Consider the following 20,867-nt stretch of genomic DNA (forward strand, 5'->3'; position numbering starts at 1 on the left):
GAAAATAGAAGCGAACGCCAACTTTCGACTCGTATAGTTCGTTTCGTTCGTATGTATTTACCACTTTCTCGTTTTTCCTAACTTTTGTCAAATTTGACACACTCGTGCTACCCTGTCTTAAGTGGTGAACGAGGATATCTAACGGAAGCATTGGCTCATAGATTTTGACAGTTTAATCGCAACTCCGGTAACACCGTTATAGAAGTGGTAACGACGTGAAAAAGGATTTACATACAAGCAGCCGGCCTAGGCGTTACTGTACAGGCACGTATTCTCACGACGAAAGTACAACAAGGAATGGCGTAAGTCACGTTTCTAACAAATCAATTCGTCTTTCCAGCGGTGGCGCGGTCTCACGATGAAGTTGTGCCAGAAAGCTTTAGTGGGATAATCGAATCCGCCAGCAGACGAAACAATGGTAGAACGTAGAAACTATATTCAACGATAGCATGTTATTTAGCTGGTAACAAAGTGGCACCGCAACCGCTGCCAAACGCAACGCATCTCGCTCGCTTCGTGTCTCTCTTGTACTCCTGATGAAATATCGTTCGCAAATTCGCACCATAGCGACCACATCGTATCGATTACGAAAAATTTGGCGCCAAGTGTTCGATTTCAGTTGCCCCTTTCCCTTCCCTAGTCGTTGTTGTGGTGCATCCGAATCTGCAAACATTGGTTGCTCGAATTTCTCGAATGTGCGTACGCGCAAGGTCGACCAAAAAATCCGGTTACTTACAATCCGCGTTACGCAATCCACCATCTCGTCTACCGCTCACGTTCCAATACCTCAACCGATCCACATCGAGATACGGGAACATACACTACTATAATTCAAACTGTATCGGATCCCCGTGGACAGTATCTTTTATCGTTCTGAATTTTTTCGTTAAACCACTCCTGCTGCGGAGGCGGATATCGAACGTGTCTCAACTTAATCGTATCCTATTCTGCTTTCAGAATGTCAACGAAACCCCATTCCTAGAAGCGCCAGAGCGAGTAGAAACGAAGCGGTATTGGAATTCGAGTGTCCCGAGGAATTTGGATATTACCCTCATCCTCGTGACTGTACGCAATACTATGTTTGCGTGTTTGGCGGTGCTTTGCTCGAATCCTGCACAGGGGGATTAATGTACAGGCAAGTATAATCCTCGAAAGTTATCCTAATGCATCGAACTTTACAAAAAAAAAAAAAAACTTATTTAATTACAGCAATTTCATTAATTTTATCTTTAGTTGTTCTAACAGGAGCTATTACTATAATGATTTTGCGTTTAATTATTATTATTAATTAAATTAATTATATTGTTTCTACAACAGGATATATAATCCCAGTTTTTAGCTTAATTAACTAAACTTAACTATAACTCAATTTAATTAAATGATTAGAATTAGAATTCTATATTTTGACTTCTTTTTTCGCGTAGAATCGCCCCCTTTCCGCTTGTACCATCCCAGTTTTTAGCTTAATTAACTAAACTTAACTATAACTCAATTTAATTAAATGATTAGAAGGGTTATAATATATAATTCTTGTCCTACTGTCGAGCCAACATTTTTTCTCATTGTAAAATACAGCCGCGGAACGTTTCTTCGAATCAGCTGATAATTGATCGAGAGGACACGTGCAAACGGGTGAACAAACGGATTGCGAGCAAAAACGTGGAAACGATTCTCGTACACGATCAACTAATACGGGTAGAAATTGGTAGCGCGGTAAATTGAAACTCGAGCGAATAATACGAGGAGTCGGATCAAAAGCGAAATGCGGTATTGTCGTCCAGATATAGACAAGTCTAATGGATATACTCTCCCGTATTCCCAGGACTCGTGTATTACGAGATTCCGTGGAGATTTCTATTTCTTGTCCGTTTCCAGACCTGAACAGAATGCTTCTCAAGCCTCAGAACGTCCACCAACAAGCTGCACTACTCGTGGAATTAAACATTTTCGATAACACTAAATGCGCTATACTCTGTTGTTCGAACTAAGATTTCAACCATCTAAAATCGCCTGTTGGCGGCTACGTTTCATATACTTTTAACAAATATCTCGATATCGAATAAAAGAATTTTGTTTAATGAGATGGTTCGCGTGACGTAGAGTCGGTAATCGAAGAAACTTGTTTCCCGGTCGAATCACCATGTTTGATGGGAAAAGTCACGTCGTACGTCAAAATGATGCTTTATAGTGGGCAAATAGTATAAAAGTTAACAAATTACCGCAGGAATCACCGAACTTCTGCCTGTATCGTTAAGGGTAATACTAAGTAATTTACTTGAACCCTCGAAAGGTACTACCTGGAGTTGGTAGTATATTGGTATATTGTCAGGAGTATAAAGGTATATTGTCAGGAGTAGTAAATCTGTCACAAAACTTGCTTAACCTAAAGTAAACCGAGCTCGATGTGAATGCCATGCCTCATTCAGGATAGTGGTTAATTTACCTGAAACCTATAGCGTAAAACGACCCTCGAATATTTCTACCAGATGAAAATTTTGTAAAGAAGGTTTCGTGCTATTCTAACACAGTTATCATAGGTATACCAACCCTGCTATTTTTTGCCAAAACGATGATCATAAAACGATTAGCGAAATACAACAATCGATATTGAAGAAACTTGTGTTGCTTTCTTTTTACAGTCACGAGTTGCAGACATGCGATTGGCCACGTAACGTAGGTTGCCCCGAAGGCGGATCTCCCAGTAAGGAAGCTGAAGAAGATCCGTTATTGGAAAGGTGAGCTTTCAACGCTATTACGTGTCGCTTGTAACTATTACACACGTGGGTTACCATACCAATTTATTTATCAGTTTTCGACTGTTCGATTGTCTTTGCTTGTCTTCCCTTTGCTATTCGATGCGAGCGATTAGTCAAGAACAGGCTGCGACCAGGCCGATCTGTTTGAACGGTCTTTGGAGAACAAAATCCTCTCTCGATCGATCTATAATACCGGACGTCCGTCGATTGCGTGACGATTCAGCTTTGACGGTGATTGCCAAAGAACTTCACTCGTGTTCGCTGTTGATGTGGAAAGAGGAAAAGCCGCACGGAGTGAGAGTTCGAAGGACGAGGAAACGAAATGGGAAGGGCGTAGCGAACGAGACAGAAACGTATCGTCGAAACGATCCGGTCGTATTTTTCCAGTTGTCGAAACTGTTGCGGAATTACGAGTTGATCAGCGATCTGACTGCACGCGAGAAAACAGTACCTTGAGAAAATAGAAGCAATGACGTCAAGAATCGAACAATAAACGTCGATCGATCGCGATTAATCCGATTATGATTTCCTCTGCCTCCCTATTTATCGCTAAAATTACAATTCAGGTCTGCCATGCTTTGTCAGACCGGTTGCCACGTATGAGACTTCCTATTATCTTTGCTTTCCCTCCACTTTTACAATACCACGCTACTTTATTCTTCTAGAATTCTTTGGATCTCGATCAAAAGAACCGTCAAAACGGCTACGCGTTAATTCTCCCGTCCATTGAAACTCGTTGCCGAAAGGATTAAGCGGAAACCCAGTGAATTTGTTGTATAACCGAGCGCTAGCCTACAATGAACTCCCACTCTCTCCGGCTGTTTCTCGCGGAGAGCACTACACCTCGGAACCGGGTACGACTTCCCTTGTGCGAGCAAAAGTTAGGCAACAAGCGGTCGCCGGTCGCTCATTAACGTATTGTGCACGAGTAATCGGGGAAAGAAGCGATTTCCCAACCTGTGCCCCACTTCTTTTCATCTCGCCGTGTCTGATCAACGTCCTTGCCATTCCTGGCAACGTGTTTTGGTATCGAAACTGGTTCGATCGGCACGCCCGGCCGATGAGACGTTACGATCGATCCGTTTCGATCGACGAATCGATCCGCTCGGATTGGTCCGGCTACGAGCGCAACGCGCCGTTCTTTTATCGCAATGAATTTTCGTTTAAGCTAACACGGTCAACTTGGTTTTATTTCCTCCGGCGTGCCGTGTTCGACACGGAACTTTGCGAAATCTCAGAGTTCGAGAAAAACCCACCCAACCCAACGGCCGCAATGATCGTTAAAGGCCGTCAATTAACCGTGACGCAATCGTTTCTCTTGAATCGCGCAGATCGGCAAAGATCGAGACCCTTCAGGAGCAACAACGGCCGCAGCAGCAAATCCGAGAACAACAGCAAATCCGAGAACAACAACAGATCCGAGAACAGCAGCAGATCCGAGAACAGCAACAGATCCGAGAACAGCAGCAGATCCGAGAACAGCAACAGATCCGAGAACAGCAGCAACAACACAGACGTGAACAGCAACAGCGTCCCGTTCAGAGACAACCGATTCCTATCACGACAACGCCGTCTCCCGTACCCCAAATCACCGAAAAGCAGATTCGACAGAGGCAACAGGCCAGGAACTATCACGAGGACGAGTACGAGCCAGCGTCGGAGGTAGAGAGCGATAGGCAGCAACGAGTCTACAGAGGACAACCCTCGACGATTGGCCAAGTTCAGCGGGATAGAGATGGTCTCCGAAGAAACGTGATTTCGGTGAGTTCCTTTAGTCGCTATGGTATATATGTATATATATCGATGGAAAGATTAAAAAAAAAAAAATTAAAAAAAGAAATTTTTATTCTATATTTTCGACTTCTTTTTTCGCGTAGAATCACCCCCTTTCCGCTTGTACCACCAGTTACGAACCACCCTGTATATTGGTTTTTTTAAGTGTTCTAACGAAGCTACAATAAATTGAGTAATCCCTCGCTTTCTTCTACTTCAGAAATAGCATGATTAAGTATCGGTTTGCCATTTGTCTGGAACGTTTGGCAAGATAACTGTAAATCAATCAGAGATAAACGTAGGCCGGTCGATTGGAACTGCCCGACTCGATCGGCCAAACAAGAAAGTCTACATAGCGTAAAAACGGGGACACAGAAGACTCGTGTTCGTACAATATAAATTTCTCTGCTATTTTCGAGCTCTGAATCTATTCGTACGCGTTGCGTAGGAAATAACTTTCGTAAGAAATGAATTCTTCGCGCAATCGTTGCCACGCGGGCGCCAAATCAATTAGCGTGGTTGAAAGCAAGATAAATTCGACGAGAAATAAAAAACAAGCGAGACGGGAATTAATTTCTCAATTAATGTCCCGCAGGAAAGGGAAAAGGAGAGTCTGGTGAGCACGCGTGCCCAAACGGAAGCCCATTACAGGTACGTAAAATCTGCTTTGAAATCGGACCGAGCAGCCCTGCCGCGGCGCGCGCTACGACCTTTTTACTCGATTTCTCTTTCGCCGTGGGCTCCTTTAATTCTACCGGTGGCTGCTTCGCCTTTACGTAACGTCGATTCGACGTTCCTTTTTTCCAACTTCCAACACCGATTATCTCACGAAACGGCTCTAGCTGCCAGTGATCGTTTAAGATAACTCTCTCCGTTGATAAGTACCCCTCTAAAGAGAACGTTCCAGAATGTTAATCCTGTTTAACGTGGCACAGGACGCAAGTACCATCCTCCGAGTCGCCGAGAGTCGCCAAGATCTTGGCGTCCACCGTTGCCCCGGTCATCTCCAAATCGTACTACAACGATCCGGACCAGAGTTATCCTTATTATACCATTTACGATGACGACGTGTCCATTTACAAAGATGACGGTAAGATAATTGTTTACGTAAACCGACTCGTGACTCGTTTATCCAATCGAAATGCTAGAAGTCGTCCGTGATCGCGAACGCGTCGATGAAACCATCCGGAATAATATGAATTGGATAAAAGTAATCGATGGTATTTCCCGGTTAGATTACAATCAATATACCGTGAATCAATCAGTGCCCGTTCAACCGAGTGTCAAGATCAGCGAGGTAAACACGAAACAATACCAAAAGCCAAAGAAGGTCGCGGTGAATGAAGCGGACAAATACAACCTGAACCAGGACGTTACGGCGCAGGATTACGATATCTACGAGAATCAGGTAGAATGGAAAGCGTCTAATTGCTCATTTAGAAACGAATTGGGTGCAAATCGTGAATCATTATTGTGTCGTTTTTCTGTTTGCCATGTGCCGGATGTACGTCCAGGCTCAGCTTAACAAGAACAAGTTCCGAATTACCGAAAACCAGTCGTTCAGGTGAGAAATCTTTTATTAATTAAGACGGAACCTTTGATAGTTTTATGTAAAATACTCATCGATGTTTGCTAAACCTTCAAACTCTCTCCTTGAGCGTGAAGCGAGAAAGAAACTACCGTCGCCTTGAGCTTTCATCGATGTCTCTTTGCTATTCTTTTAAATTACGTTTCTTAGGAATTGAAGATGATATCGGCACATCCGCGCAACGCTCGCTGACTCTTACCGCTGACTGATATTCCGTGAAATCAAGCGAAAATCGTGCTTACGTAAACGCGCCAAGTTATCGGTTTAAGGAGCGTTAAAAATAGTAGTCGGCGCAGACAAACGCGCGCAACCTGCTAGACACCCGTCCAGCTGGTCTGGATGACTTGCTGTTTCTAAAAGTCCATTTCAAGCTGAATTTCCTTTTTCTCGCCTGTTCTATCGGATGCTTTAATCGCTATATTTTTGTATTTCATTTATATAAATCTCATTCTAATTCGAACGACGTAAAGTCAACGACAGGCAGAAGAACAAAGAGAAACTTTACACAATTGGTCATGGTTAATAACATAGAAAAATTGGATAAACGATCCGTCTCAGCAGTGCCGTCTGCGGTCCTTCACCGCAGAAAGCGTCGATGGGATCATGAGGAGAATCGTTGCTCGGTTTCTCGTCAATTTATTAATTAATCGTCGCGTGTGCACAGACCGAACGTGCTCAGCCACCCTGTCGTTCACGTGACGACTCCAAATGCCATCGTAGACACGTTTATCCCGTTAACAACGACCACGCAGCCTCCGACAACTACCAGCAGGCCTTACACAGTCAATGCACCCAGGTAGAGTATCCACATACTCATTATCGGTCGTCGTCGACTAGTTTTTTCCCGAATTATGCAACCAGAGAGGACTGAGATCGCAAGGATCACCGCGCACAGCTTGATAGTATTCCGACAAATCGATAGTGACGAATGCGACATTATTTCTCGCTTTCTTCGAATGTCGAGAGGCATACGGGATTCCCCCGTCCTTTCGTAAAGGTTTCGATAAAAACCCGGCGGTGTTTATTCAGCGGGGACTCGTTCCATGATCGAAGATCATTACGCGATATTACTCAGCGCGAAAATATAAAACGTGAACGCTGATTGAGTGCAATGCGTAAGTACGCTCGTACATGTTCACTTTCATTATATACTCGCGTCCAAGAGTTCGTGAAAGTGGTGGTAAAACTATCGTAAGCGAGATCGAAGACGTTGAATACCGTAATATACTTAGGATTATTTCTCGTGAGAGTAACACGTTCAGTCACGTCCAAATTTTTCGATAATGTAACAACGAATTACGACGCGTTTCGATCAGCATCTTCGATGTTCGTTCCGTTTCTGCTTGAACCGATTCTTTGGTTTTCTGCACGGCGAAAGAACGGCCTTGCAGCGTCTCCATCGACCAAGACCCGATTTCGCCGGTCTCTGTATTCCGCTAAACGAAGCATTCGCTTTCTCTCCCGGCAGTCGAACATTTTCCTTTTGTGCACCACCGGAAACATCACCGATTTTTTCATTTTCTTTTCCTTTGCCTCTCTCTCTCTCTCTCTTTCTCGCGTGCGACTCCTCCTCGCGTTTTACCTCGATTTCTATCACGCCTCCGTTTTCTTCAATCCTTTTCTGTGTTTTTCTTCCAGCCGAGGTCGCCCACAGCAGGTCCACCGTGGCACGGCACCACCGTAAGTCGAGATACTTCGCACGATATTTCGCTCTTCTGCGTATTCGAGAAACTAGCTGTAGTTCCGATTAGTCGATAAATTATCAGGTTCTTTCGCGCAACGTTAACATCGTAAAGGTTGATTACGAGAATGATCGTTGCAACGAAAACGAGCATCCGACCCGGGATGTCGAAAATCACGAGATCCACTAGCGTCGCGTCGCCTCTCGGTGTCTTTTCTCGTTGCCGACGAGGTGAACGAACGTGACTGTATCGAATTAATGCAGTTAGAAAGTTAATTGCGTGTAAGCTGCACAGCTGTCGCTAATAAAGTTACTAAACGATTATCCGCCTCTAACGGATACCATCGGCCACCGGGAAAAGTAAAAACGAAAGAATAGAAACGGCAAGAGAGATAAATCAATTTTTGATCGATGGATCACGAACGTTGTCGTTGACAGAATGGTGAAATCACGTTGCACGAAAGGAAACAATAGCTAGTTTCAACGAACTGCGGAACGCGACCTTTTTTCGCCATCGATTCTCTGAAATCGATAATTCTGCGTTTCAGGCGATCGCGACCAACCTTGAAACCGTCCACCGAGATCGTATCGAAAGCGCAGGAGTTCATCGACATTTACAGGTATCCACCGACGAGGCCAGCGCCGATTTATCCGACTCCTCAGGTCGACAAACCAGCGGCAAAGTGTCGCAAGGACGTCTGCTTGCTTCCTGATTGCAGCTGCGGCGGCGCGGACATTCCAGGTATGCGAGCACACGCAAATTATTTCCTTATCCGTTCGACGCTCGATACGGAGCAGGGGAAAACGACCGGTGCGGTTTGCGTCGAGGAGACTCGCATACACAGCTAAACACGCGGAAAAGTCGAATCGATATCATCGAAGTTGGAACGATACAACGTGGGTAGCCAGTAGCCAATGACGCAAGCGTCCGTACGCCATGAATGTTAAGTTTAGCCGATCGGTTTAGCAGCCACCGTGACTTTCTCCGGTTCTAACGTTACACATAACCGTTCCATGGGCCGCTCGAAAGTGAAACAGATCCGCCTAGCCGCTTGCAATTTCGCACGTGCGCGTAAGACTGTTCGAAATCGAAAGCTCCCGCGTGATTTGAATCCGAATTAGGCATTCACGTTTCAAAAGTATCTATATCGACGCTGAAATCGTCGAGGTATCATCTTATAGGCGTTATGTCAAAAGAGAACTATCCATATATATTAAATTAAAGCGCGTGGCACGAACGAAACGCGTCGAGTCGCGGTAATAATATTTGGCCGCAGGCGAGCGATACGTAAGCGATTAAAACAGCCTAGCTAGCTGTACATGCGTCTAGAGTGGATTGTGCAACCGCATACCTCGCATAAATCATCCGGAAGAATCTGCCAGAGTCGGGTGTCTCTGCTTATGTTTCGTTTCTAATTAAGCAATGGATCAACCGCGCTTCTTTATCCAACGAGATTTCGTTTTTCTGATAAGCGTTGCGTGTCACGTGGATTCGGTCGCGGTAAATTCCACCGATGCACGAGGATATCTCGCGATCTCTCTTAGAAGTGGACAACGAATGAAAATCGCGCAACGTACGATACATGTGTGTAATGTCGTGTACTTAGGTGGAATCCCAGTCGAACAGACGCCGCAGATCGTTCTGCTGACGTTCGACGATGCCGTGAACGATCTGAACAAACCGTTGTACAGCGATCTATTCGAAAATGAGCGTAAGAATCCGAACGGCTGTCCGATCACGGCCACCTTCTATGTTTCGCACGAGTGGACCGATTATAGCCAGGTGCAAAATCTTTACGCGGACGGCCACGAAATGGCATCGCACACTGTCTCGTAAGTTAAACGGAAAGAAAAAGTAGCCGCAGCTTTTTTTCGCTCTGACTACGTACACGGGACGGGCGAGGTTACGAATGTCGCGCTTCTACGCTAATTCGTTGCTCGCGTAATACATGGTTCATCGAACGTCATTGCCTACGTCACTCTTCCACTAACGTTCTCCCGCTAGACTTTACAGACTTCAGAGTCTACTAGTCGCCTATATATCTGCGCTGGTTCCAAAAAAAAAAAAAAAAAAAAAAAAACACTCTGGAACGCTTCGTTTCTTCGACGATCCTCTAATTTCGTGCAAACGAAACCGGGATAATTTGTATCGGAGTAGACGATGCGCGGAAAAGAAAAGCAACATCCCGACTGCACGAAAGAAACAACAACCAGCTAATATGAAAGTAAGATTTCGTATTCTCGACCGACGTGTTATTTCAGGCCTGAGAATAGGATAGATAGGAAAGAAAGTGGAGTCGATAGTATCGTCGCGCGATGTCCTCCAACGCGTTGTTTGGAAAGAAGTAGACGACTTATTTCATTGACGCGCATCGGAGCGTTTCGTAGAAAGAAGCGATAGCTTCTCTTCGTGCACAGGCACAGATACGATGCCGTGTTTCCGGAACAAATTGCTTCGCTCCCATTGCGAATGCCGCGTTACGCTCGGGCCAGGCAATTAGAGGATTGTCGGGGATCGCGATAAAACGTAAATTGCGACGCACGGCTGGTGAAATGAGCGTGATCGGAGATGAACGGTGACACGGGTCGCGAAGCAGTTTCACCAGCTGTGCACCGCACCTGTGCCGTGTACTAATGACGCACACTAACCGCAACTTTTCTTTCTTTTCTCTCTTCGCTCTCTTCTTTCTTTCTCACTCTTTCTATTCGCATCACTCAATCATCCCTCGCATTCCCATCACGCAACGACACCCGAACCGATCGCAACACTCGTCGACGTACATTCACGCACACGACATTGCCGTTTCTTCGACAAATTACGGAAATACAAACAATCGGCGTACACGTTCCCACACGATAAAACACGTCCACGTTTCCGATCGTCCTTCCCCTTCACCTTGCCCTTTCCCCTCCGATCCGGAACAACGATCCCCGAAATAGGTGACTACCTTCCGGAGGAAATACCGCAAATCGTTCTGCTGACGTTCGACGATTCTGTGAACGATTTGAATAAGGGTCTCTACAGCGACCTGTTCGAGAAAGGACGAAAAAATCCAAACGGCTGTCCCATCTCGGCCACGTTCTACGTCTCCCACGAGTGGACCGACTACAGCCAAGTCCAAAATCTGTATGCCGGTGGTCATGAGATTGCCTCCCACACGGTTTCGTAAGTATTCTCGATAGAGAAGAAGAATCAATGAACAAAAACGTTGCAAGCGATCTTTTGCCGTTTTCTACCTTTTTCTTATCGGTAGAGTTCCCTTCGAATTGAAAATCTTTTATACGATTTTGATCGTTGTATTCGTCTATCGATATCAAAAAGATCGACACGTTACACGATATCCGAAGCAACTACGTAATTGACTGTATTTCATAAGATAACACCGCGAATCGCTGCTCGATCGATCGAGTTAACGAGATACCGTGTGTTACATCGTCGTCTGTTGTTGATCATTAATCACGTGTTCATTACCATCGAGCAATCGGGGCGCTTCAGCGATTCTAGCAATTGTCGGGCATCGCAGTCGTTCACGCTCAGCCTGTATGTACCGCCGATCAATTAGTAACCAATGCCAGCTTGATTAGTCCGTTCGAGCGAGACACAATCGCTTATTCGGATAGAAGACGCCGCTTTCGCACCTCGCTATGGGTCAGGATGCAAGAACGGATCAAGAACCGGTTTCGAACGCGTCGTAAAACATTGCACGGGTATCGATGGAAAGCGACACTCGCAAAGGGTTCTCGAATCATTTTCGCATGATCGCTACCGTAACTTGGAAGCGAGCAAACGATTACCGGTCGATCGATTTTCTTGGATCGTGGTTCTGCGAACGCATGTCTTCTTTACCATCGGATGACCAATAGGCTGATTAATTCTAAAAATAGGCACAGTTTCGGTGAGCAGTTCTCTCAGCGAAAATGGGCGCGAGAAGTTGCTGGACAGCGAGAAATTCTCTCAGCCTACGGAGGCGTCAAACTGGAAGATGTCAGGGGAATGAGGGCGCCGTTCCTATCGGTAACCCTTCGTTCTTAAAAAGATAAGAATGAAGAATATAACGCACTCGATAACGACGTTTTTAATCCTAACGAAACAGGTCGGCGGAAACAACATGTTCAAAATGTTGTGGGACACGAACTTCACGTACGATTCCTCCATGCCGATATACGAGAATCGACCCCCGAGTTGGCCGTACACTTTGGACTACAAGCTGTTCCACGATTGCATGATTCCTCCGTGTCCCACCAGATCTTATCCAGGCTTGTGGGAAGTTCCTATGGTGATGTGGCAGGATCTAAACGGAGGTAGATGCTCGATGGGAGACGCGTGCAGCAACCCACCGACTGCTGACGGTGTTTACAAGATGCTCATCAAGAACTTCGAGAGACATTACACGACCAACAGGTCGGTCTCGCGAATTACTACTCGGTTATCGATCGAATATACAGTTACCCTAATTGTAAGAAGAAATTACCTTTCAGAGCGCCATTTGGGCTATTCTATCACGCCGCCTGGTTCACGCAGCCCCATCACAAGGAGGGCTTCATTTCGTTCCTAGATACCATAGTCGCTATGGACGACGTGTGGATCGTGACGAACTGGCAGGCAATTCAATGGGTCAGAAATCCTACACCGCTGCCGCTGTTACACACCTTCGAACCCTTCGGATGTAACTACCCGGTATACATAAATCTTCTTCCATTATTTAATAGGCGAAAGCTGCTTCGGTCGCTCGACTCTGGAAGATGGCTCGAAGAAGCTTTGAAAAAATGATCCACGCATAAATCTTCGGCTTAATTTATTTCATATACGCCGTAGGACCGGCCGAAGAAGTGTAACAATCCAAAGGTCTGCAATCTGTGGCATAAGAGCGGAGTGAGGTACATGAAGACTTGCCAGACGTGTCCGGACATCTATCCATGGACGGGCAAGACCGGAATACGAAGCAGTCGTATCGACAACGACGTCGAAGCGCACGAATGAACGAAAAGAGAATCGGTGTTCCGTGCGATCGAGGCCCACCCAGCCGAAGAAGAGTAGCAGCGCCAACGGAGGAGATGAGACGTTTTTACACCGATTCGATTAATATCCCGTCCTTGTTTCTCCACTAGCCACGTCCTACGAAACATATCCCAGGTCGAGTACGCCAACGAAATCGACTCGAAATCACGCCACTACCACCTCTTCTCTCCCTCTTTTCATCGAAAATGGACAAATCGCGAAGGAACTAGCGTCACGCGGTGGGTCTTCGATAACATACACGAAGAAACGTGTCGTTCGACTCATATTGAGGCATTCGTTTCGCGAAACGAGTCATTCTGTTCGACGCGGCGAACGAGCGCACGATGACCGAACGTTTCGAGTCTCTATATTCCGATCGGCAAACGTACAAAAATTCTAGCCACGCCATACAACGTGTGCCTGTCGTATATTATATTAATGTACGTCGGTTGTATTTAAGCGATTTGAGATAACTCGATTAGGCCGTATTAATTGATCCTAGTTTTGTTTGACGAATAGTAAGATCGATACAGTGTCTTTTTGCATATCGTTGCAATCAAGGCACTTTAATTAAGTAATTAACTAACGTATCGCATCAACATTTGTAATTCATTCGATTAATTAGCCGTGATCGTAAGCCAAATAAAGTTTCTTTACAGCGTTGTGCCAGAAAATGGAATCGTGGAAATCGAAAAATCGGTCGATACTTTACGCTGAAATCGAGGCATCGACCGATTCGCGGTTATCTTCTTACCGCGTTGTCGTTCCTTCCATTTTCTTGCTTTATCATCTTCTCTCTTTCACTCTTCGTCCTCTTCCCGCTCGCTGATTCTTTTTTCTCGTTTAGCTCGAAGCTTGTATCCTTGGCGTACTCGGCCTAAATCCGATAGATGAATTAATTATTTACAAAGTATATTGTCGTGGATGTGCAAACGCAAACAAAAACTGGAATCGTCATCGGTCGCGAGAGGTTTCCTAAAATCGACCTGGAGGTTCAGCACGCGCGGAGATCGCCTTGCGGACGAGAGAAACGAACCGAGAGTAACCGAGTGTTCACCTTAAACGAAGTATCGTGTATACGAGGGGATCGTCGTGTATACCTTTTAGAACCTGAAACTGTAATACGCCTTTAATCAATAAACATTTCGCTACAATTCCTACCTCTATTTCCTTGCTGCATCGTCTTCGTAGTCGCGTACCAGAATACATTAGGAATTGACCATTAAAAACTAGAATATGGAGGTGGAAACGGGTACAATATGGTGGACCAAGCGCTCACACTGAACGAGTGAATCTCCTCCCAACGGATTCCGTCCATGTTACCTACGTGTTCCACCCAATACTGCGCCATACTGTTATAATTACTCTCCTCCCAAGTCTACGACATGCATTCGATCTACGATACCATGGAAATAATCCAACAATTATTAATTACCCTTTTGTTCTGTTCGATCCAAGCTTGAACCAATTTGTTCTCCTGAGAGGAAGCGAATTTGCACGCCTTTAGGAGGATTGATCGAGACCGTAGTTTTCGAGCACACAGCAGTTCCATGTAAGATTGTAATAAGTACAAGAATGGTTTGACGAATGGTGCGGATAGAGACTGGTTACGAAGGAACTTGATAATCGTTTTGGCGTTCTCCAGTCGATTAAACAGATCGCTCGATCGTCGGATGTGAATTTGACGCTTCAGTATTAACAAATAATACTCGAGTGCCTGCGATGAATGGCCGAGAAGTTATTATTTTACATACAATCGTATACTTTTCTAATTAATTCTTTCTAACCTTGAAGCAGTTGCATATTTTCTGAAAGTTATTATGCGTGACCTGAGTTTTTAACTCAACGACGTCTTCCACGAACGTAGACGTCACTATTACGTTCCTAAAAAAAAATTATTTGGTAAGGTAAATGTTGTGATCGAGTCTCGCGAGTACTCACATTCTCAATTGCCAGATAGCTAGACAATTCGTCAGACGCAACACACTCTCTGGATCCCGTAAGGCACAAGTGTTGGATCTGAAAGCTGAGAAACATGAAAGAAAATCTCAGCGAAGATTCTTATGGAGAAATTCTTACCTACAACGTTTCTATAGAAATTATAACAAGTTTCGTATGTTTCCAAGATCATGGCAGCGTCTAACAAAAATTCCATGCACAGAGCATAGTACCATATGATAGCAGAATAATCTACGTCCCTGTGAGAGAGATGATACAATTCGTACAGCAAATCGACAGCTTCGTATATCTTCTTCGTCCAAACCTGGTATAACGTTCCCGCGATTAAAGTACAAAATATTCACGATGCTACGTTAAAAAAAGCCTTACCATAGCTTCTATCAGCGACGGTAGTATAGCAAGCTTCATCTTATTCAAGCGCAAACAATTACATATTTTACAGATATTTATTCCAACCTCGATACTTTCCACCAGCTTGCCCTGTAATATTCTTTCATCAACGAATAAATTATTAACGTTTGTTCTTTATTACGAAGAATTAAGATATTTTAAACCTATTGAATTACCTGGTTTCGAATATTGCCTGATAGATCCGAGCCACCAATATCATTTCTTCGGGTTTCTTCCAAACAAGCTTCTCTTTAATCATTGATAATATCGGTATCTCCAGGGACTTTATCATGCATGGTTCTTGGAGCTGTCGAAAAGTTTGCACGGCGGATACATAAATCTCTCCTTTCTCCAAGAAGCCGTCGGGGCTTCCGAACGCCATTCGAAGACTCTGCAAAGTGGTAAGTTCCGCCATTTTCATTTCGTTCTGCAGCTGAAATTTCATCAATCACGTCATACATATATTCCGATTAAAGATTTAAAATTGTTTTGTGGATCGCAAATGTCTCGAACCATCGAAGCCATGGACAACCGTTGCAGAGCGATAGCGTGCTCTACCTTCTCAGCAACCTCCTTCTCGGAGTTTTTATTTACGGTATGACTGGGAATACCTAGCATCTTATACCGCACTTTTTCTAACGCAGTATTGTAACAGATTGCTTTGGCGCTCTGCGGTAGTTCGCCATTCAACAGCACAGCGTCGGTATAAAATTTCTTCGCTTGAGAATAATTTCCGCAGGCAACGTAAGCATCCCCTGAGCAACAACCGCGTTCCAAGAACTGGATTTCTACTGAATATCGCCTTGTAATATCATACAATAACTAGGAGACTTTACCCATTAAAATTAAGTATTTTTTTTTGTCAATAGCTTGATCTATAGCATCAACTTTCGACTTTTCCTTGATCTCTGCGATATCGAAATTAGTGATCATGGTCGCGAGAAATTTGATTGCAGAGAGAGGCTGCCCGGTTTGGATTAAACCTGCGCTATAGTTCAACATAAACGTGACAAATTTCTCAGGATCGTCTGAAAAATATATTTCTGTAATAATTATACCATCCGCTGTTATAACAACTACACCGTTAGGGAAAATGTGAAACGTTACCAGACCGTAAAATGTGATGATGCAACTTCCAGAAGACGTAATCGATCACTTCAATACATCTGCAATTACGATAATCAATGTAGCTAAATTGCTCCAAACGGCTGTCCCATGAATCGTCTAATACGGTATCCAAAATAGCAGATCGACTCGTTCTTTTTATTAAACTAGGTGCATCGCTGTTCTTGTTCGTGTCTCGGTTTTCTGTATGATCTATCGAAAATAAGTAGAGTCAGATGCAAGTACATACATGTGTTTAAAGTTTGATACGATTTCAGTATATACATGTATTCACCATCGGTTTCGTCAGTATATGTTGGCAGAATGGAAATCCTGCGAATATTCGCATTCTCACGCTTCTTATCGTTGTTAGTATCGGCAACAAAAATTGTACTTCGTCTAGTATCTAATCTATCGTATCGAGTGTGGAACGTTTTTCTTCTCTGTGCCGTTACATTTAGTTCCTGTGACACTTCCTTATGTTTGGAAACAATCAACGAAAAATTCGAGAGTCATTTTAGATTACGAGTACTGGCTTTTATCTTTTAGATGCTTACGATTGCGTCGAACTCGTTCTTCGAGGTCGTTATTAAAAATTTGCCTCCGCCACAGGTATTACACTTTGAAGTTTCCTTTTCAAGCTCGTCTACAACCTTCGAGTGGTAGTCTTGCTTTTCGTGTGGCGCGAGCACATCGTAAAAAAATTTGCGAAACGAGGCTATTGTGAACTTCAACATTTTACAGTAAGCGTACGAAGGCAACGTTTCCTTGACAAATATAGCTGGAACAGAATGTCATTATCACGATCCAGAATTATCCAGAATGATCCTGAATGATCGGTATGTGTCGAATCAACCAACGGGTCGCTTGACATTCGCAGATCACCAAATGATGCATGTTGCTGAACGTTTTCTGTTTTTTGAATATGTGATACAATGACTCTGTCGAGTGATAGAATTTTCTCTGGACCATAGCGCACTCCAAAATCCTTAATTTGATCATCTCTGCTACGGCTAAAGTAATCAGGAAGAATATGGTAATTGCGAAATTTGTTTGCAATAATTGATACTTCCTTTTTGTATGTATATCGGTGTAGCGTCAGCCATCACGTGGTCCAACATACTGCGTAGAAAAATGTCACCCAAAGTTGCCGCACACTTGATGAAATTTTGCTCGTAGAAGTTCATTCTGTTATAGATATCGACTCTCAAGCCTAACGACGTTACGATGTTCGTTTAAAATATCTTATATTAAGTTGGAGCATATGAAAACGTAATTCGAATAATAGACAAAACCCCAAGTCACCTATAACGTCTCGGTTGGATTCAACGAAACCTCTCGTCTGCTTCGACGATATACATACGTTCAACGCGCTCATCTGCGTCCAGTGTAGCGGTGGTGCCAACTCTTCAGGCGTCAAATATGCTGGGATCTTTGACAATAGCGATTGATCTGGGAAAACGAGATTATAGCGAGCCGCTTCCATAGGCGATATCGTGACAACCTCCAACGAATTAACTTGTATAGCTGACATCAAGAACGCTTCACACCAGCAAATCATATTTTTACTACGTTGCTGAAGAATTCTAAACGAATCAAGCGATTGATACACCGTACGACGTTTCGATAGAAAGGGACTAGGCTGAATTTACCTGTCGAGAGCGTCTGGAATCGCAATAACGTTCAAAAATTGGCAAGCAAACGCTGTCAAATATTTCGGCTCTAATCCGTCCAATATTCTGTTCATCAGTCTCTTATCTTGATAAATGCCAGATTCGACTTGAGATAAACTATCCGAAGAAGTAGGTTCCATCATCGTCATGCCTACAACCACGCGGTTATTATTCAAAGTGGAGGATAAAAATTGCCAGGAAAGAAGATCCATGTATTGCACGTCGTCCAGGAGGATGCACAAGCAACCAATGACCTGAATTGAAATTTAACTCCATATAATAACATTTATAGACCGTTTTCTCAAAATAATCATTTGCCACGTTATAACCTCGTTTAATATATCTTCAAAGATCTCGGTTGCTTTTTTGTGACGCTGCCAATCGGTATCCTCGCAATATTTCTTCGATAGAGGAAACTGTACTCTCATGATGGGATTCAGGTAACAGAAATCCTCTGGGTCCAGTACTTTGGACAGCGTGTACGATAGAACTTTTTCACGATCCTCGATGGTCGAGCAATCTTCAGCTTCGAAAAGCTAGATGCGCGAGAAAGAACGAAAAACTTGTCGTACTTTCGGCAAACACAGATGAAAGGAAATTCTGAAATTCTTGAATTTACTTGCAGAAGCACATGGTACAGTACAGCGTAAGCTTTCTCCGAATACGATGGATGCAAAGAAAGTTGAACAAGCTTTATTTGTCTGTTTCGAACAATTGTGACAAAAGCGTCGAGAATCCTCGATTTGCCAGATCTCTCACAGCCCTATGCGATTAATAAATATGAAATTTCTGATTTTAATTGCACATACCGAAATTTGTATGTTTCGACCAGAACTTCGATAAGCAATCCGGAATAAACACGTTCTGCCACTCCGATGTCATCTAGAATATCCTTGAAGTATTCTATTTCATTATATCGGCCAAGAATGGGATAAACATACTCCAAGCTCGACAGTAATTCGGTTTTCCTGGAACTAGAATGGATTTAAGTAGACACCAAAACAACGTTATGGAACGTGTAATTAACGATCAAGGGCATAATTACGACGGATCTTTAGCCGAGAATTCGTAAACGTGACATTTTCCAAACTTTCTCAATATCTTTATACCTTGCGAAAGAAATTTTTCCTTGGGCAGATCACTGTTTAGAACGGTGTCGTAGTCGCAACATATCTACGATAAATATTTTTGTAGACTTTACAAAGGAATTTTCAGAACGAATTGTTAAGAACTTAGAAGACAAACTGTATCGAATGAAACAATCGCCAAAGAAATCGCTTTCTGGACAGGCGTACCAAAAATCATGTACTGTCTTCTAACGGCATGACCTATTACTCCGCAGAATGCTATACCTGTTAAATACGCAATAATGTAAAATCTGAAATTGAAAAATTCGACATTTAACATTCAAAAGATCACCGGTCGAGATGCCAATCAGAACCGTTTTGATACCAGAAACGCGTTTTACTTCTTTTATTATTTGAAGCGAGGTCAATAACGCGTTCTTTGCATTATTCTTCTCGCTTTCTCTTTCTTTCTCTTTCTCGCTATTATGATATCCTTTCATTCCGTATATGATATAAAACGATATATCCTTTTCGCATAAATTCACCATGTACGGGCATCCAAAATATCCTTCGATTACACTGCAACAAAAGATCAAGGCATTCGTCACTTCTAGCAATTGCACAGAACAATTTCAATTCCAATGAATCTATTCCAACGGAGATACTTTTGAATAATTTCGAACAGTTGGTCCGCCAGAGAAATCAACTCGTACACACTACACTCACTGGGAACCATATTGATACAGACCACGGTAACTTGTCTCAATTCCGTTAAATATTTCAACGATTCTTCGTCTTTGATCTGAGAACAGAATTTTGTTATGCAATCGGTTTTTCATTTCACGAGAAATTACGAAACTTACGATCTCTAGGACCTCTCTGAATATGTAACTTTTCAAGTATATGCCGATACGTCTTCGCAACGCGTCGACTACTGAAACTCTGGCTGTGAAAAATTATCATTATCGTTAATTCTTTCGTTTCTGTATTAATTTGCTACTAAATCGGGACGATTTACTCTGAAAGTGTATAACATCAATGTCGGGATCGACGGTTACTTCGGAGACGAGTGACGTTTCCGATAACACCTGAGACAAATTGGGATGACCATTCAACGATAAGTTATCCACTGGTGCGCTGCTTTTTCTCGATGGTTCCGACGGCGGTCCAACCACTTTAATAATCTATCACATACCGACAATCGATGATATATCGATATTTAAAAAGATAGTCTTCGATCTTCGAAATTATTCGAAATTAAGTTATTCGCACCTTAATGTTCCTGGCGTCTTTGATAACGTACTCATACTGGCTGGGTGAGCAATGTTCCCAAGCACTGGAGGACAATACAAGATCGCCTGGTAAACTGATTCTTTTCGCGTGCTTCAGATCCTCGACTGGCTTGCCAGCAATTACAAAGTGTCTGGCTCTGTCGTCGCCGATTATCGAAAACGTCAAGCTTCCCGTGGAGATTACGATATTCACTATGAACGTCAAGATCGATACATTACTACGACTCGCGTCTTACTTAACTATGCGCACCTAAACGGGATTATCTTACCTTTCGAGACAAAATCTTCACTCTTCGTGTGAGCAACGGCATCCTGGATTCGTTGAGCGGATAAAATCGCGTGATGCACCATTTTTGAAACGAATTCATCTCTGTTTACCTTCCACATGACTAGCAGAGCATCGTCTACGTGCAACGACGATTTTTGAAAAGATTTGTTTTCTTATTACCAATGGAAATCGATAGACGTACGAGAGAATTTCAACACGTCTCCGTGAGTGAGGTACACTTCTTCGATTATAATCTCTATGTAACGGTTCAGAAGAGAGAACAGAGCATAGCTACCGCCATTTTCACCACTGATGTA

General features: G+C 43.5%; 2 protein-coding genes across 6 annotated transcripts in view; one reads left to right on the plus strand and one right to left on the minus strand.

Moving 5' to 3' along the window:
* The window catches only part of LOC126866542 (uncharacterized), a 43,850-nt gene extending 30,326 nt beyond the window's left edge, over nt 1-13,524 (plus strand). For 3 of the 5 annotated variants that reach the window (XM_050620259.1, XM_050620258.1, XM_050620262.1), the window contains 15 exons: nt 958-1,135; nt 2,640-2,735; nt 4,088-4,517; nt 5,125-5,180; nt 5,465-5,619; nt 5,765-5,937; nt 6,044-6,093; nt 6,782-6,913; nt 7,756-7,797; nt 8,347-8,540; nt 10,739-10,964; nt 11,684-11,813; nt 11,893-12,200; nt 12,278-12,476; nt 12,615-13,524. In XM_050620259.1, coding sequence (XP_050476216.1) covers nt 958-1,135; nt 2,640-2,735; nt 4,088-4,517; nt 5,125-5,180; nt 5,465-5,619; nt 5,765-5,937; nt 6,044-6,093; nt 6,782-6,913; nt 7,756-7,797; nt 8,347-8,540; nt 10,739-10,964; nt 11,684-11,813; nt 11,893-12,200; nt 12,278-12,476; nt 12,615-12,779 — 2,534 coding nt within the window. In that variant the 3' untranslated portion in view covers nt 12,780-13,524. Of the gene's footprint in view, nt 1-957; nt 1,136-2,639; nt 2,736-4,087; nt 4,518-5,124; nt 5,181-5,464; nt 5,620-5,764; nt 5,938-6,043; nt 6,094-6,781; nt 6,914-7,755; nt 7,798-8,346; nt 8,541-9,405; nt 9,632-10,738; nt 10,965-11,683; nt 11,814-11,892; nt 12,201-12,277; nt 12,477-12,614 lie in introns of all 5 variants that reach the window. The other 2 variants (XM_050620257.1, XM_050620261.1) reach the window with 2 other exon arrangements.
* An 11-nt stretch (nt 13,525-13,535) lies between these two features.
* On the minus strand, nt 13,536-20,867 carry LOC126866815 (adenylate cyclase type 10-like). The gene is given in 27 exon segments (XM_050620773.1): nt 13,536-13,674; nt 13,959-14,175; nt 14,233-14,514; nt 14,585-14,681; nt 14,739-14,823; nt 14,877-15,060; nt 15,126-15,246; nt 15,323-15,579; nt 15,660-15,901; nt 15,983-16,174; nt 16,254-16,463; nt 16,546-16,744; nt 16,799-17,031; nt 17,111-17,278; nt 17,281-17,463; nt 17,556-17,836; nt 17,903-18,177; nt 18,253-18,459; nt 18,543-18,897; nt 18,969-19,096; nt 19,169-19,275; nt 19,343-19,569; nt 19,656-19,792; nt 19,854-19,936; nt 20,009-20,174; nt 20,263-20,474; nt 20,552-20,867. Coding segments are annotated over 26 exon segments (4,869 nt in total). The 5' UTR covers nt 20,634-20,867; the 3' UTR covers nt 13,536-13,674; nt 13,959-14,019.

The sequence above is a fragment of the Bombus huntii genome, chromosome 6 (assembly GCF_024542735.1).
Source record: "Bombus huntii isolate Logan2020A chromosome 6, iyBomHunt1.1, whole genome shotgun sequence".
Lineage (NCBI taxonomy): Eukaryota > Metazoa > Arthropoda > Insecta > Hymenoptera > Apidae > Bombus > Bombus huntii.